General features: G+C 45.3%; 1 protein-coding gene across 1 annotated transcript in view; it reads right to left on the reverse strand.

Moving 5' to 3' along the window:
• Nucleotides 1-424: 424 nt before the first annotated feature.
• LOC138453829 (myb-related transcription factor, partner of profilin-like) overlaps nt 425-15,474 on the reverse strand; it is a 69,440-nt gene continuing 54,390 nt past the window's right edge. The window contains exons 3-4 of the mRNA XM_069606995.1: nt 789-845; nt 425-482 (exon numbers count right to left, since the gene is read on the reverse strand). Of these exons, the coding sequence (XP_069463096.1) occupies nt 425-482; nt 789-845 (115 nt within the window). The remainder of the gene's footprint in view (nt 483-788; nt 846-15,474) is intronic.

Consider the following 15,474-nt stretch of genomic DNA (forward strand, 5'->3'; position numbering starts at 1 on the left):
ATAATGCTTAACGCTGACTACGTAGACACAGGGCCGGGTGTCATGATGAATACCCCCGGGCATCCAGACCACGTCCATCAGCCCCGGGAGCAGGCATCATGTCGCCTTGAGAAAACCCAGCAACCCCTGCTAGGGGCTGTCTGGGTTCAGTCCTGGCGCCTATGACGCCAGGCTCATATGGGACATCAGTCCTGGCGCCATAGGCGCCAGGCTCATAGGTGCACACTTACCTGATGCAGACCATGCTGCAAGAAGATCCAAGCCCATGTGAGGCCTGGAAGGGACTACTTTACCTTAGGGACTATTTTGTTACTCGGGTGTGGTCGGGGAGGAATACCTACCTGGGACTACTTTGGAGGCTATTTAAACCACGCCCGAAGAGCAGCACACGCTTCGCGTTATTCTGCATCCAGCAGCGTAACGCTCACCGTGCCAGCAGCAGCATCCAGCTTTCTGCGACGCCCGCCTCGAACCTGGAGCACCTAGAAAGAAGGAAAGAAGCATAGATTAGAACAAGAGTATTACCTGATTTCTTACCTGATTCCGGATTCATCGCATCTTCAAACCAGAGGAACGCATCTTCAAACCAGAGGAAAGACTTTGTTTTAAACGCGTCGCATCGCCAGCAGCAGTGCCGCGCCATACTCACCGTTCCACGCAGCATCTCTTCGATCCGGCGCTGTCTCCATCTTTACATCGCCGAATCCCGGCACCTAAGGGGGACAAGAAACAACAAGGTGAGCAGAGAGAACAGACAGAGACAATCTCTTTAGCCGCCATATGCTTACCTGATTTTACAGCCGGAGGTATAATTCCTCAGCACGCCACATCTTCTAATGCCGCACCTGTAAAATAAGGAGAAAGCAGCAAGTTTAACCCTTGGCATTATTTACTGGACAGTTTTGGGTAACACAGACTTTTACCGGAGCGCTTTCAGCTGTCAATCTTCTTATTGGGTCAAAGCTGCAAGATAAAAGAGGAATTGGACAGGAGTGAATTCCAGACATTTTGAACTCTTACGAACTATATACTTACGGCTCTTCGCCAGGACCTTTGGAGCCAGGATTCATCTACAACTCTTCCAATATCTTCAGGCCAGTGAAGTAACTGGTCATCAACGCACCCCTGCGTGCTTCGTAGGATGGAGGGCTCATTCTTCAAGAATATAAGGTGAGATTGCTGAGGGCGCTTCAGAGGTGATTAGTGGGAAGGACAGTGGGGGTGCTATCACTAGAATCCACGAGTGGCTAAATCTATCTCTCCACTTGTAGGAGAATATTTCTACGGGCAAAGCAGACAAGATTAGGAGGGCAGATCCAGTCAGTCATCGCTGCACTACGCATCACGTGGGTGGAGGCCGCAGCAGTCCGTGTCCGACCGACGCCCCTGTGGGAGCCAGGTGAGTGTAACACCGAGGTGCAGGAGATACTGAAGCATTGCCATACTGGAAGTGAATTACCTGTTGGAGGTGTTGCAGCTTTGCAAAATGAAGAGTTCAAATCATTTTCCCTTTCCCAAGTCCCAGGAGTTGAAGCTGAGTATAGCGACATTGCTTAATTGTATCAAGCTGTAGGCCTGTGGAATAAGATTGAAATGTGAACGGCAAAGTGATGGTAGGGCTGCGCCTGTCCCAAAGGACAAATCCATGGGAGACAAGTAAGAGGTCTCGAGCTACCAAAATGCTCAGTGTAGATTTAGAGTACTGGTGCCCCCGGCACAATGGCCATCCTATTTGGACTGGAAGGCGGCTGGAAAATAGAGTACGTAAATCCTTTAGAATGGGGCCGATGTGGTTCTCGGGAGTGAGAGCAAGGAGGTGTACCGCGGATGGTCAACTGATAAGGGGCGAGCGAGGAGCAGAAAATCCAGTGATTTGTGATTTGAAGAGCGAAAGGTGATGCCAATATATCTAGTCCAAAGCTGAAGAGGCATGACTGGGGCATCTACGCGTTTGGTATAAAAAAAACGCACTATTATTTCTATGGGCAATTTCGCCTCAGAGTTGTCCACTGAGCTCATGCTAATGACCAGGTGCATACCATGTGACTAGGCCAATGGGGCGGGTAACATTCCAGGTAATTTGCCTATCCAATAATTGGATAGGTGACAGAAAATGGGAACCACGTTTTGGAGGGTAGGAGTAGATTAGGATGTGAGACTATAGAGGACTGGTAGTATTTATATAGGTGGTAGCCAACGATGTTGGGGTAATAACACTGTTCATTGTTCTACGGGACCTCCTGATACCTTTTTTCTTTTTGTATACAAAAGAAATCTTGTTTTCCTTGCAAAGCGGTGCACCAAGCCTTTTTCCCCTAATGGAGTTTTTTTTATTGTCTTGTTGTCTGGGGGTCTTGCTTTACAGTACTGAGTAATGAACAGCGCCCCTGGGTGATGAGCTGGTATGGCATGACAGAGGCAGGACAATATACCCCATGGTTGTTAAGAATTGAGGATGAAGTTATATCCCTGGGAGAAGAGGAGGTGAGGCATGGCTGAGGCAGGACAATATAAAGTGAGAAAGGAGTTATATCCCTGTGAGAAGAGCAGGTAGGTCGTGGCACGAACGGGACACTATACCCTTAGGTTATTAAGAAGTGAGAAGGGAGTTATATTCCTGGGTTGTCAAGAAACAAGCAGAGCACCATATCCTAGAGTGTGTGTATTAGGGAATCTTAGTGAAGATCAGCATTCCCTTTGTTAGGTTCCTTAAGATAACTCATCATGACACCCTGAAGCATAGTTTATTTTCTCAAGAAAACCTTTTCCTCAGGACACAGAGTCATAGGAGAGGCTTCCTTCCTAACTTCCATTCCCTTCATCTGTTAAATTATCCATCCGGACACTTTTAATGTAGTCATCCCTCTTTAGTTTTAGGTCAAGTCCTTAGGCCTTGTGGGAGTTTATCCCATCCATCCTGATGTTGAACTTTAATTCTGTCTCATGTGCTCTGTTGACCCTACATTGCATTGGTCCAGTGGTGAGCACTGCTCTACTGCATTTCTAGGTAAGGTGGGTATAGTGTGTCTGAACTAAGGGAAGTCTTTCCCAACACCCCCACTGCTATGATAAAAAGCCATATGGTGTTTAAAGTTGCGTACCATCTGTTGGGTCGCTTAGGGCTGTCCTCCTTTACTAGTCTATGGAGGGGGACTTAACACCTTTGATATTTTACTATATGAATACTTGCATCTAGAGTCTGCTTAGAAATCAATATGGTCTTGGGTGTGTTCTTAAAGTGATATAACTAATGGTCAGTCACATGGACCTGACCTCTGATGGCTAATGTACGGAGGGCAATATGATGCTTTTGTAAAGCTTACTATCTCCGCAGCTGCGTATAGAGACAGCATACAGCCATACCGTTTGGTTATCTGCATAAAGTAATGCACATTGGGTTGGGCTGCCTAGACCTGGCCTCTGATGGCTAGTGTAGTGATGGCAATAGTATGTCTTTTGATAGCTTAGTATTTCAGCACCCACATCTAGAGACTGCCTAGAAAGCCATATGTACTTGAGTGTGTTCTTATAGTAATAAAATCTTGTGTTGGGTCCGATGGCTAGTGTATGGAGGGCAATATATTTTCTTTTTTTAAAATATTTATTTTCATTTTATTCTTAAAACAAAATAGCTACATCAGATCATTAAGACCAGCATACAAATACAATAGCAATCAGATAAACAAAAGAAATAAAAAACAACACTCCAACAGTGAAAAACAAAATATACCATTTCTAGCTCTCCCCCCCTCCAAGTCACCCTATCACATGTTCTGAGTTAATCTAGGAAACTAATCATTAAATGCATATTAATAGTAAAATGTACCAAAAACACAGACTAAATTCACCAAACCACCCATCCCCCTCCAACCCAACTTACAACAATATACAATTCAAAAAAATGAAGAGGCTAGTATCGATCCAAAAACATCCGCCACATCTTCTCAAAAAGATTCACTTTCCCAATTCACCTGTAAATGGTCTTTTCTACATTTGCCAGCTTGTTCATTTCAATAATCCAATCATCCAGAGATGGAGCAACCCTAGATTTCCAACCACGTAAGATTACTTTCCTCCCAACTGCCGCACCTCTGAAGAGCCATTTCTTCTGAGAACTAGTCAAATCATCCAGTCCCTCATCCCCACCTAGAATCATTGTCTTAAAGTCAATCCTTTCTCCTAGCACATCCAGACAGGCCCTACAGATTTCCCGCCAAAAAGCACTCTTATGCAATTCCATAACGGATGCTCTATACTACCAACTTGTTGCACACAGCCCCAACATTCATCAGAATCAGACAGACCTCTCTTATACAAAAGTTCAGGTCTCCAGTAGACCCTGTTTAATATTGTAATTCGTCTAGATCTCTCACCAATATTAATAGAACAGAGATTAACATTTGTGCACATATTTTGCCATACTTCCGTATTGATCTCGCAACCCAGACTCTCACTCCTTTCTACCCAAAGACTATCGTTCTCCTTATAATTTGCCATAATCAACTTGTATATCCTGCTTGCAAGACCACTCTCAACTGCCCGGGAATTGAGATAAAAAATACCTAGATTCAGATCATTCAACCAATCGACCTCTCCAATAACCCTTTTCAATTGTCTATAAGCTCCATTTGAAAAGCCAGGAATACTCCATTTTGTCGTGACTTCCTTGGCCGGAAGCCATCTACCATCTTTCCCAAGATCCCGGATCCAGTTGATCCCTCCCAGGAACCAGACTGGCCAGAATAATGATCTCCCCTTGTATTTAATCGCCGCGTTATGCCAGCTAGAGGCACTTGGCGCCTTTAAAGCATCCACCCCTAACTACCTGTTTAAATCTCTCCAACTGATATGCAGAAATTCAGTAGTGGGATTTTGTACCCCTCCTGCTATCATTGTTGTAGAAAGAATTGTCCTAGGGATCAATGGACCCACACGGCTACCTTCAGCCATCAACCAGTCATCAGAAACATCTCCAAGAAATGGAACAATGAATTGAGCCGTGAATGCCAGATGGTATGCTTGACAATTAGGTAATCCCAATCCATCCTATTCTAACGGCAATTGAAGCTTCCACAATTTAAGTCTTGGTGGTTTTTGATCCCAAATAAAAGTGTGCATTAGTCTGTCGATCTCCTTCCAGTAGTGTTGGGCATTCTTCAATGGTATCATACCGAGTACGTATTTGATTCTCGGAGTAGATGTCATTTTAAGAGCGTTTACCTTACCCCAAAGTGACAGATTTAGTATTGCCCATCCCTCTAAATTCATCTTGAAATCCTTGCAAAGATTTTTTTAAGTTTTCATCAACCATGTCCTCAACCAATGGTGTCAACCAGATTCCTAGATAGTTTAATCTCTTCTCGCACCACTTGAAACCTAGAGCCGTTATTGAAGACTTACAACATAAAAAATGTAAAGACATTGCGTCGGACTTTGTCCAGTTGAGTTTATATCCAGATGCTTCATTAAATTTGGAAAATGTTTCCATCAGAATGGGTAAAGAATTCCCCAGACCTTGCAAATTTAGCAATACATCGTCTGTGTAAAACCAGATCTTCTGTACAACTCCCCAGCACTTAATACCACTCAACCCACTCTCAAACCTAAGAGCAATCGCTAAGGGTTCAATCGCCATAATGAACAAGAGCAGTGAAAGAGGACAGCCCTGCCTCGTGCCTCCCTCTAAGATGAAAGGCTCTGACCTTAGCCCATTGGTTTTAACATCCGCCGTGGGGTTTGCATATAGCAAAGTAACCCAAGATATGAACCTCTCACACATATTCATTTACGTAGAACAGTAGTACAAATAATTCCAGTTGACACGGTCAAAAGCCTTTTCGGCGTCTAGGGAAAACACAGCTGCATCAACCCTTGAATCAATGGCCTGAGACATAGTCTGGATCTGTTTACGAATATTACTTGAAGTCAGCCGATTTCGAATGAAACCGGACTGATTTTCATGGATTATTTTTGGAAAAGAAACTGAACTGATTTTAATGGATTATTTTTGGAATAAGTTTTTCAAGCTTCATAGCAAGGATTTTTGCCAAGATCTTGTTGCCAATATTAATTAAACTAATGGGGCTATAGCTAAAAGGCAAATTCCATCTTTTCCTTTCTTTAGAAATACTGAAATCATGGCATGATTTTTAGTGGGAGGCAACATGCTGCCCTTCAGCGAAGACTCAAACATATCTTTCACTAGAATGAGGGCAGACCATGCGAGGATCTTATAAAACTCGACTCAGAGCCCATCCGGTCCCAGTGTTTTCCCAATATTCAATCTACTTATCGCTTTCCGTATGTCATCTACCATCATTTCTGATTCGAGAGACAAATACGACCTTTGCTTGAGATTTTAGGAATATCAAGATTCCCAAAAAACGCTCTCCCACACCAGAAATGCCAGTCTCATTGCGATAAAGGTTTATGTAATAAATTCTAAAGATCTCATTAATCTCTTTGGGATCATATGTGATCAAACCTTTAGGACCTGAGACGACGTTATGGCTCTATCAGAAGTCATTTTCCTGAGAATGTGCACTAACCAACGATCACACTTCTCCCCATTTTCAAAATATAAACACCTCAAATAGTATAGATTCCTCTCTGCCCTTTCCGTTAGAATAGAGTTCATCTTGTTTTTCAATTTCCTCAGTTCCTTCACTTTATCCGGCTGAGATTGATCTATCATCAATTCTCTTGATAAATCCTGAATTTTCAAATCTAAGTCTTCTTTAGCTCCCTTAAGGCTTTTTTCTTACTGCAGGAAAGACCAAGTAGCAAGCCTTACATGGTGCACTTAAAGGCTTCCCATACTATTTTAGCATTTAGCTCCCCGGAGTGATTATCTTCTACAAAATAGTCAACCTCCGAAGAAATGTTTTCAAGAATCTTTCCATAATGTACAATAGAGGAATTAATTTGCCAAGTAAACGTCCTATGCAACTCAAAATCTAGTTCCAAATGCATAGTTACCGGTGCATAGTCAGTCAATAAAATATTACCCATAGTGCTAGAACGACAATGGGGCGCACTATCATGTCTTTGGGGGGGCTTACTATCTTAGCACATGCCTCTAGAGAGAGCTTAGTAAGCCATATAGTTCAGGTGCCTGCATGAAGTAATATAACTTGTGTTGGGTCACCTTAACCTGGCTTCCCATGGCTAGTGTATGCAGGGCAATATCATGTCTTTGGGAAGATTACTATCTTGGCACCCACCTCTAGAGACAGCTAAGTTATCCATATGGTTTGGGTGCCTGTATCAAGTAATATTCCTTCTATTGGGCCGCCTTGACCTGGCCAACAATGGCTACTGTATGGAGGGCAATATAATGCCTTTGGTGAGCTTACTACCTTAGCAGCCTCCTCTAGAGAGAGCATAGTAAGCCATATGGTTTGGCCTGCATAAAGTAATATTCCTTGTGTTACGCCGACTGGACCTGGTCTCCGATAGCTCATGCAGTAAGGGCAATACAATCTCTTTGGTATCTTATTTTCTCAGCAGCTGCCTCTAGAGACTGCTCACAATCCAAAGACATATTTGAACCAAATGTCATTGGTTTTACAAGAGACACTGCCCTTACCCTCGGGATGATTTTAGCAGAAAAAGATTAGTAGTAAAGGAGTGGGAGTTTGATGACCTCAATGATTGAGCTGGTTGATAAATAAAATCTTTGTGCATAAGTACCACTCTTTCGTATAACATATTAATTCTCAAATATAAATGTCTTGCTTTTAACATAGAATGGATTACTAGTGGATGAGGGTGGATCCTGATTCTTAGCACTCCAATGATTTGACGATAAGCAGTTGTGACAGTGTTTTTTCAGAATCATAGTTTCAAATAAAAAGACTGAATACAGTCTTCACCTTCCACACCTTGCATATTAGGCACTAGGTTGAATCTCTCCAATACAATGTTTTCTCTTCCACTCATTGACCTTCTGAGCTAATGAAACTGTGCTCTCTCTCTCTCTCCCTCTCTCTCTCTCCCTCTCTCTCTCTCTCTCTCTCTCTTTCTCTCTCTCTCTCTCTCTCTCTCTCTCTTTCTCTCTCAGATGCTGATCATTGTGTTACGTGCCCGGAAAAGATGTGGTCAAATACACGACAAGATGGATGCATCCCAAAGGAGGTTGTATTTCTGTCCTACGGGGAGCCGTTGGGAGCCTTGTTGGCCGTCATTGCTGTGGCCTTCTCTTTAATCACAGCTCTAGTTCTGGGCATCTTTTTACATTTCAGAGACACTCCGATAGTGAAGGCCAATAACCGTAACCTCAGCTATGTCCTCCTGCTCTCACTGATGCTCTGCTTCCTCTGTTCCTTGATTTTCATTGGTCAACCTCAGATGATCACCTGTCTTCTCCGACAGTCTGTGTTTGGTGTCACTTTTACTCTTTCTGTGTCTTCGATATTAGGTAAAACCCTGACTGTAGTTATGGCATTCCAAGCCACCAAACCAGGAAGTGGGATGAGACGCTGGATGAGATTCGGGTTTTCCAACTATCTAGTCACTTTGTGTTCCGGTATCCAAGTCGTTATCTGTATCGTCTGGCTGGGGCTAGCTCCCCCTTTCCCGTCCTATGACACACAGTCTGTGATTGGTCAGATAATACTGGAATGTAACGAGGGGTCAAACATTGCATTCTACTGTGTTCTGGGGTACCTGGCATTCCTGACCTGCTTCTGCTTCATCATTGCCTTCCTAGCAAGGAACTTACCGGACAGTTTCAACGAGGCCAAGTTCATCACCTTCAGCATGCTGGTGTTCTGCAGCGTCTGGGTCTCCTTCATCCCAACCTACCTGAGTGTCATGATCTCTGCTTCCAAGAGGTCAGGACTTGCCCAACTCCCTTGGAAACAGACCCATAACCCAGGTTCCGAGCGCCAGCCGGTCCCAATTGGGACCTTTTGGACTCTATCCTGGCGCCGGTGGCGCCAGGCTCATAAATGTGCCCAGTCCCAGCGCTGGAAGCGCCGGGCTCATAATGCTTGGGTGGACTTACCTGCGGCAGACCATGCTGCTTACTTACCTGCCAGTTGAGCCTCTGATCCTCTTCTGTTCGGGACTACTTTTCCTGTTGGGTGGGGCAGGAGCCACTCCCTAGGTTCAGAACCCTGGAACTCTTCTGGAAAGCAGGGACTCTTTTCTTTCCTAGGCGTGGCTGTGGAAGGAGACACCTAAGCACTACAGGAGGCTATTTAAACCACACCCGATGGATGAATCTTGCTTTGTGTTATTCTGCATCCTCTGCAGCAGAACGCTCATCGTGTCTTCTGCATCTGATCCTGGGCCTAAGGAAAAAGGCTTCCATCCTGAATCCAGTCTTCAGCAACACCTATAAAGACAAGAAAGAACAGGTTAGCATTACGGTCTTCAGTGACAGCGCTCCTTTTACCTGATCCATCGGCTGTCATCAACGCCTCGCACTGCATTCCGGCATCTGAAAGACAAAAGCTTACCAATGCTGCGCACGCTCCGGAGGCCTTCAGCGCTGCATCCCGCATCTGAAAGATAAAACAAGGTGCGTTTAAAGACTTTGGGGAACTTAAATACTCACGAGCCATTACTCCTTTCACATCTAACCCAGTGGGTATTCGGGCACCCTGCAGCCACTCCGAACTTATACCTGCAAAGGAAAAAGACAGTTAGAGCGCGCCGTGAAGCAGGCAGCAAGCGCTTACTTACGTACTTCAAGGCGCTTTTATTCATCACACGGGCTCCATCTTCGCCATCGCCGGAACCCTGCAAAACAAGATACAACATTACTAAAGACTTTTAAAGACATTTGAATTACTCGAAACTTACCGTGCGTGAAGAAAACGACGGACAGCAGTCCTCTGAAGTCAAGAGGCCTGCTTCCCTTATCCAGTGAGGAAACTGGTTTCAGCACCCTGCTCCGAAGCAGATGGAGAGCACGGCGTTCACTTACCTAAGGTGAGCGCGTTAACCTTTGGGGTCCTACAGGAGAAGAGAAAGGGAAGAAGAGAGAGACATTCAATAACCCAGTTCATTAATCCCATATTTTCTATCTGCAGACACCTTACCCTTCAAGTCAGACATACAGTGCACAGGGGTCAAGCCCAAAGAGCCAGCCGTGTGTTACACATCACCTTAGAAGATACGGTATATGCCCAGTCAAGACCGGCGCCTCTACGGGAATCAGGTGAGCGTTACAGAACACAAAGCCTACCACAAAACTCCCGTCCAGGCGCTATGGAAACCTCGGATACCGACCAGCTAGCCCAGTTGCTTGGGGAACTAAGGGCAGAAGTGCATGCAGCCCGTCAGGAAACCAACGCTCTAAAAAGGGAACTGATTATTTCCAAGGAGCGAACAGATGATCTCGCTAGGCAATTGCTACAGTCACAAGCCGGACAGACCCCGTTACCCGCATCTGGGGGAAATCTTCCTTCTACATCCTCTATGAGTCCAGTGCAGATCAACCTACCTGGGAATGTACCTCTGGCTCCGCCCGAACGATTTTCTGGTGACCCAAAGAGGTTTGCAGTATTTATCAATCAGTGTCGGTTGCATTTCTTATGCCGGCCAGCAGCATTTCCAACTGATCAGGCTAAAGTAGCTTTCGTGCTTTCGTACCTTAGTGGTAATGCGGCAGACTGGTCGATCCCTCTAGTAAATCAAGATGATCCGGTCCTCCATGATTTTCAAGCTTTTCAGCTCAGTATGGAAAAACTTTTCGCAAGACATTCACAGGGGCAGGCTTTGGACAATGAGCTTCTTTCGTTGCGACAAGGTAATCAAGACCTTTTGGCTTATATTGCATCTTTCAACAGACTGATAGTGGAAACTCAATGGCCTGAGGACAAAAGGATTACGCTGTTTTATAGAGGTCTACGTGGAGAGCTCAAAGATGTGTTAGCCCAAGTAGTGAATCCCCCACAAGATTGTTCGGACTATATAGATTTAGTTGTTCAAATAGATCACAGACTGCAGAACAGGAAGGCTGATCGTTCCAAGTTTGATGCTCGAGTATTTTCCAAACCGCCAACTCCTTCCAAAGGAGTAGACTCCGGGGAACCCATGCAAATAGGGGGCCTGAAAGGTCCTCTAACACAAAAGGAGCGGGAAAGAAGAAAACAGTTGCAATTATGCCTCTATTGCGGAAACTCAGGGCACTTTCTTCGAGACTGTCCGGTGAAACCTGCCAAGAAGGCAGTAGGAGCTGCAGTTACCAAAGTTACAAACTCTGAGCAGGGAAACGACCTCGCCCGACAAGAATAGAGGTCCTCTTGCCGAGCGTGAAAACCAGTTCCGTGACCTCGCATTTCGTGATACCTATGGTCCTCATTAGCCCTGATAATCCGGATCGATTACATGCAATTGAAGCTTACGTCGACAGCGGTGCCATCGGCAATTATGTGGATCATGCAATGGTTTTGAGGATGAATCTAACTCTTTGTCCTAAGGCTGTAAAGGACGTCATTACTACGGTGGATGGAACGGAGATAGCCTCCGGACCAGTAACGCATACCACTCAAGAAGTGACACTCGTAAGTCAAGATGGACACCATGAGAAGATCGTGTTCGATGTGATCAAGGCCCCTCAGTTTCAGGTTATTCTAGGAATTCCTTGGTTAGAGAAACACAATCCTCTGATCGATTGGCGAGCAAGAACGGTCCAGTTTCCAGAATGTGTCTCTACTTGTCATCCTCCACCTGGTGTTGCACTGGCAGCTACTTCTTCAGAGACGACTCCCCAGTTACCTCCCGAATACCAAGAATACCAAGATGTTTTCCGGAAGGATCAGGCTAACTCTCTACCTCCTCATAGGTCTTATGACTGCCAGATAGACCTGATACCTGGATCTACTCCTCCTTGTAGTAGAATTTATGCCCTCACCGATCCTGAGAACCTTCACCTTCGTCAATACCTGGATCAATACCTGGCAAATGGGTTTATTCGTCCTTCCAAGTCCCCTGCTTCTTCAGCTTTGTTCTTCGTTCCAAAAAAGGAAGGAGACCTTAGAACTTGTATAGATTATCGCTCCCTGAACCAGATCACCGTCAAGAATAGATATCCGTTACCTTTGATCCCTGAACTCTTGGACCAGGTCAGAAAAGCATGCATATATACAAAGTTGGACCTTAGAGGAGCCTACCATTTGGTTCGAATAAAGGAGGGCGATGAATGGAAGACGGCCTTCCGCACCAAATATGGGCTATTTGAATATCAGGTCATGCCCTTTGGACTTTGCAATGCCCCGGCCGCCTTTCAATATTTTATGAACGATGTCCTCAGAGAGCTCATAGATGTGTGTGTTGTTGTTTACATTGACGACATCCTCGTTTATTCTTCATCGGAATCTGAACATCGGAAACACGTAAAAATGGTCCTCGAAAGATTGCGTCAACACAAACTTTTCGCTAAGTTGGAAAAATGTGTTTCCAACGTGACTGAAGTTGAATTCTTGGGATTCATATTATCACCCAGCGGAGTACGTATGGATTCAAAGAAGGTCGATGCAATTCTCAAATGGCCATCCCCTTCCTCCGTAAAAGGTGTGCAAAGCATGTTAGGCTTCGCTAACTTTTACCGTAGGTTTATCCCCGAATTTTCTCGAATAGTCCAGCCCATCACTGCCTTGTTAAAGAAAAACAAACGTTTTGAATGGTCTACCGAGGCGGAACAAGCTTTCCAGGATTTGAAGACTAAATTTATCTCTGCACCAATCTTAAAACACCCTCGCCCCGAACTCCCCTACATCGTGGAAACTGATGCTTCAAGCCTTGCCATGGGGGCAGTTCTATCACAAAAGGACCCGGTAACCAATCAGTTGCATCCTGTGGCATTTTGGTCCCGCAAATTCTCGCCTCCTGAAATCAATTACACGATTACTGACAAGGAACTTCTGGCTATCAAGTCTGCTTTTAAGGCTTGGCGGCATTATCTGCTGGGGGCCCGACACACCGTTACTGTGATTACGGATCACCGAAACCTGCAATATTTGAAAACTGCAAAAGCCCAATCCTCTAGACAACTTCGTTGGGCATTATTCTTTGCCGAATTTGACTTTATAATTACCTATCGACCCGGTACAAAAAACGGTAAAGCCGATGCCCTTTCTCGAATGGGAGTGGAAGAACACTTGATCAACCCTAAACCTGTACCTATCATTCCCGAACAAAGAATCCTGGGTGTAATCGCCACACAATCCATAGAGGAAGTTAAGGATAAAGCCAGGCAACTTGTAACTCCAGCAGACATACAGAATTGGCCTTTAAAGGGAAAGGACTTTGCAGTAAAGGACAACTTGTTGTATTTCCAAGAACGATTATACCTGCCCAGCACAGATTTACAGAAAAAAGTAATCTCTTGTTATCACGATTCTTTAATGGAAGGACATCCCGGTATGACCAAGACTTCAGAAAAGATCAAGCGCTACTTCTGGTGGCCGTCTTGGAAAAAAGATATCAGAGACTTTATAATGTCCTGTGGAGTATGCGCCCAAAACAAGAGTCAAAAGGAAAGACCAGCAGGCCTCTTACGCCCTATTGACATCCCACCTCGCCCTTGGCATACGCTTTCTATGGACTTCATCACTGATCTACCTCCATGCTCCGGATACAATACGATTCTAGTAATCGTGGACTTATTCTCCAAGATGGCGCATTTCATTCCGCTCAAAGGCTTGCCAACAGCAGCAACTCTGGCCCGTGAATTTCTGTAAAACATCGTCCGACTACACGGTTTTCCTTCGGTTCTAATATCAGATCGTGGTAGTCAATTTATTTCTCATTTTTGGCGAAGTTGCTGTCGGTCGGCTCAAATTGATGTGAGACTATCGACCAGTCACCACCCTCAGACCGACGGACAAACCGAGAGGACCAATCAAACTCTGGAACAGTATTTACGCTGCATGCTGCAACAAACTGAAAAAACTTGGAAAGACATACTTTGGATAGCCGAATATGCCTACAATAACTCTGTCCATTCGGGAACTGGGAAAACCCCGTTTTTTCTTTTATACGGCAGTCACCCTCGAACCTCGGAGTTGGATCCCCTCCAAGATCTTGAAACACCAGCAGTAGAATACCTGCATGCTACAATCACCCAAGCCTTTAAGGAAGCTGTTTCTCACCTTCAAAGGGCTAAAGAACAATACAAGAAAGGAGCAGATCAACATCGGAAGGAAGCCCCTCAATATCAAGTAGGGGATCAAGTCTGGTTATCTACCAAATATCTACCTCTAAAAGGGCCACGTACATTCAACCCAAGATACCTTGGTCCCTATTCCATCACTACCATAGTAAACCCAGTAGCGGTCAAGTTGGACTTGCCCCCACACATGAAGATTCATCCGGTCTTCCACGTCTCTCTATTAAAACCCGTGCAACCTCAAACCCGACTAACTAAATCTCCAAAACCTATCCTAGTTGATGGAGAACTCGAGTTTGAAGTCAAAAGCATTCTGGACTCCAAGATCTCCAAATCTAAACTATTTTACCTAATTGACTGGAAAGGCTACGGCCCCCAAGAGAGATCCTGGGAACCTGCTGAATATGTCCACGCTCCTCGCCTAATCAAAAAATTTCATCGAACATTTCCTGACAAACCCAAACCCCCGGAGAAGCCCGGTTTGGGAGGGGCCTTGAGGGGGGGTACTGTCATGATCTCTGCTTCCAAGAGGTCAGGACTTGCCCAACTCCCTTGGAAGCAGACCCATAACCCAGGTTCCGAGCGCCAGCCGGTCCCAATTGGGACCTTTTGGACTCTGTCCTGGCGCCGGTGGCGCCAGGCTCATAAATGTGCCCAGTCCCAGCGTTGGAAGCGCCGGGCTCACAATGCTTGGGTGGACTTACCTGCGGCAGACCATGCTGCTTACTTACCTGCCATTTGAGCCTCTGATCCTCTTCTGTTCGGGACTACTTTTCCTGTTGGGTGGGGCAGGAGCCACTCCCTAGGTTCAGAACCCTGGAACTCTTCTGGAAAGCAGGGACTCTTTTCTTTCCTAGGCGTGGCTGTGGAAGGAGACACCTAAGCACTACAGGAGGCTATTTAAACCACAGCCGATGGATGAATCTTGCTTTGTGTTATTCTGCATCCTCTGCAGCAGAACGCTCATGGTGTCTTCTGCATCTGATCCTGGGCCTAAGGAAAAAGGCTTCCATCCTGAATCCAGTCTTCAGCAACACCTATAAAGACAAGAAAGAACAGGTTAGCATTACGGTCTTCAGTGACAGCGCTCCTTTTACCTGATCCATCGGCTGTCATCAACGCCTCGCACTGCATTCCGGCATCTGAAAGACAAAAGCTTACCAATGCTGCGCACGCTCCGGAGGCCTTCAGCGCTGCATCCCGCATCTGAAAGATAAAACAAGGTGCGTTTAAAGACTTTGGGGAACTTAAATACTCACGAGCCATTACTCCTTTCACATCTAACCCAGTGGGTATTCGGGCACCCTGCAGCCACTCCGAACTTATACCTGCAAAGGAAAAAGACAGTTAGA

Source organism: Ambystoma mexicanum, chromosome 4p (genome assembly GCF_040938575.1).
Source record: "Ambystoma mexicanum isolate Mex_15411 chromosome 4p, UKY_AmexF1_1, whole genome shotgun sequence".
NCBI lineage: Eukaryota > Metazoa > Chordata > Amphibia > Caudata > Ambystomatidae > Ambystoma > Ambystoma mexicanum.